Below are 1,519 nucleotides of genomic sequence, written 5' to 3' on the forward strand. Positions count from 1 at the left end.
GACAACAGGTGGACTTAGCTCTCGAGAAGCGCCTGATGGTGGTCCTAGTACAGTCACGATGCCACTACATTGACCATGATGAAGTGCCTGATGCCGTGTATAGGGACATCCTACTGCGGACAGGCTACTGCACTGGAATACAGGCAGACGCTTTGGTACGGCATAGACCTCAATCGTCCTTTACGGGTCCTCCTTCAGATAAGCAAACTACCAGTTGTACTCTTCCACCTCTTCCCTAGTGGTGAGATCTCCCAACACCCCGTCAACGACGTGGCAAGGGCGGTCTGTCAGGTCTATCAAGGGGAGGCCAGGGAATACAACGAAGTGAATAGGGAAGTGCTACGGTTCTCCCCACCTGTGTGCTCTCAGGCAGCAGCAGCAGCAGCGTCGTCGTCTTCCTCGTCTTCGCAGTACTACAAGCCTCCACACGAAGCGGTGTCCCCCGATAGACCCGAGGCGGACTTCCAACGAGACTCCTCCCCTGAATGGTCGGGAAGGTCAACAGGCGTGGTCCCCCAGGCCTCTGCTGACCTTAGGGTCTCTCGTACTAGGCAGACCTACTACCCGGACCATGCCCAGTCCTCTGTCGAATACAATAAGCCGTTAACCCAACATCAACCTCACGATAGTAGCCATCGCCCTATCATCTCGGGGAGCAAAATGACCGCTGAGGAAATTGGAATGGAAGTTGCGAAGGCCCTGTCGGTTGGCCAACGAGTCTTTCGAGTGAAGGTTGAATCGAAAGTAGTCCACGACCATGCCCACGTTATGACGCCCGGCGACTACTTCGTGGAGGCGCCTCTTCCTGACGGGCAGTCCTCCAGGAGGGGGATGTGGTCCTGGGGGTTCAAGATTGGTGATAGTAGGACGCGGAAGTGGTTCCTCAACGATGCCTCGACGGTGGAGGAAATAATTTGATTACGATGGTCACTCGGTGAGAGCTCAGAGGACGAGTTTCATTTTGACGTGTTGGTTCGGTAGTTGTCAATACGATGCGCGCGAGTTACGGTAGGGCCATGGCGAAATTCGGGCCCGCACAGGCTTGTCTGTTATGTTCACAACAACAGCCATCCCTGCGCCCTTGTCGAGGGAGCTGGAGATCCGCCTTATGGTCTTTATAGTGCAGGTTTTAGGGAAGGCCCCTGACGCCACTCACGAGGAGTTGAAGGACGTGCTCATGCGTACAGGGCATTGTACGGGCATCCAGGCCAAGCTGCTGGTAGTCGGTAGTACTACGTAGGAGTACCCACCAGGGCCGCTCGTTCAGTTGGAGAAGTTGCCGGTCATTTTGGTGTACCTCTTTGATGGGGACGAGGTGACTGAGTATTCCATCTCCGATGTAGCGGCTGCTGTGTGCCAAATCTACGAACAAGAGGATGAGTTTCGACAGGTAGGGTGGCTGTCAGTGTGGTAGAGTATGCGCATCATCAGCCATATGTGTTGGTGACAATATGGAAAATTAAGAGGAAATTTTGGGAGGTTATTTTTGATTCCTGCACATTTTTAACCGGAATCATAT

General features: G+C 53.7%; 2 protein-coding genes across 2 annotated transcripts; both read left to right on the forward strand.

Moving 5' to 3' along the window:
- Nucleotides 1–9: 9 nt before the first annotated feature.
- Nucleotides 10–939, forward strand: Pmar_PMAR002650 (hypothetical protein; the record flags this gene model as incomplete). The annotated part of the gene is made up of 3 exons (XM_002781572.1): nucleotides 10–155; nucleotides 199–324; nucleotides 370–939. Coding segments are annotated over 3 exons (819 nt in total), but the record flags the coding sequence as incomplete, so codon positions are not given.
- A 53-nt stretch (nucleotides 940–992) lies between these two features.
- Pmar_PMAR002651 (hypothetical protein) lies at nucleotides 993–1,390 on the forward strand (the record flags this gene model as incomplete). Its single annotated transcript, XM_002781573.1, has 3 exons — nucleotides 993–1,008; nucleotides 1,134–1,219; nucleotides 1,268–1,390. Coding segments are annotated over 3 exons (225 nt in total), but the record flags the coding sequence as incomplete, so codon positions are not given.
- Nucleotides 1,391–1,519: the final 129 nt, after the last annotated feature.

The sequence above is a fragment of the Perkinsus marinus genome (genome assembly GCF_000006405.1).
Source record: "Perkinsus marinus ATCC 50983 genomic scaffold scf_1104296941792, whole genome shotgun sequence".
In the NCBI taxonomy this organism is placed as follows: Eukaryota; Perkinsozoa; order Perkinsida; family Perkinsidae; genus Perkinsus; species Perkinsus marinus.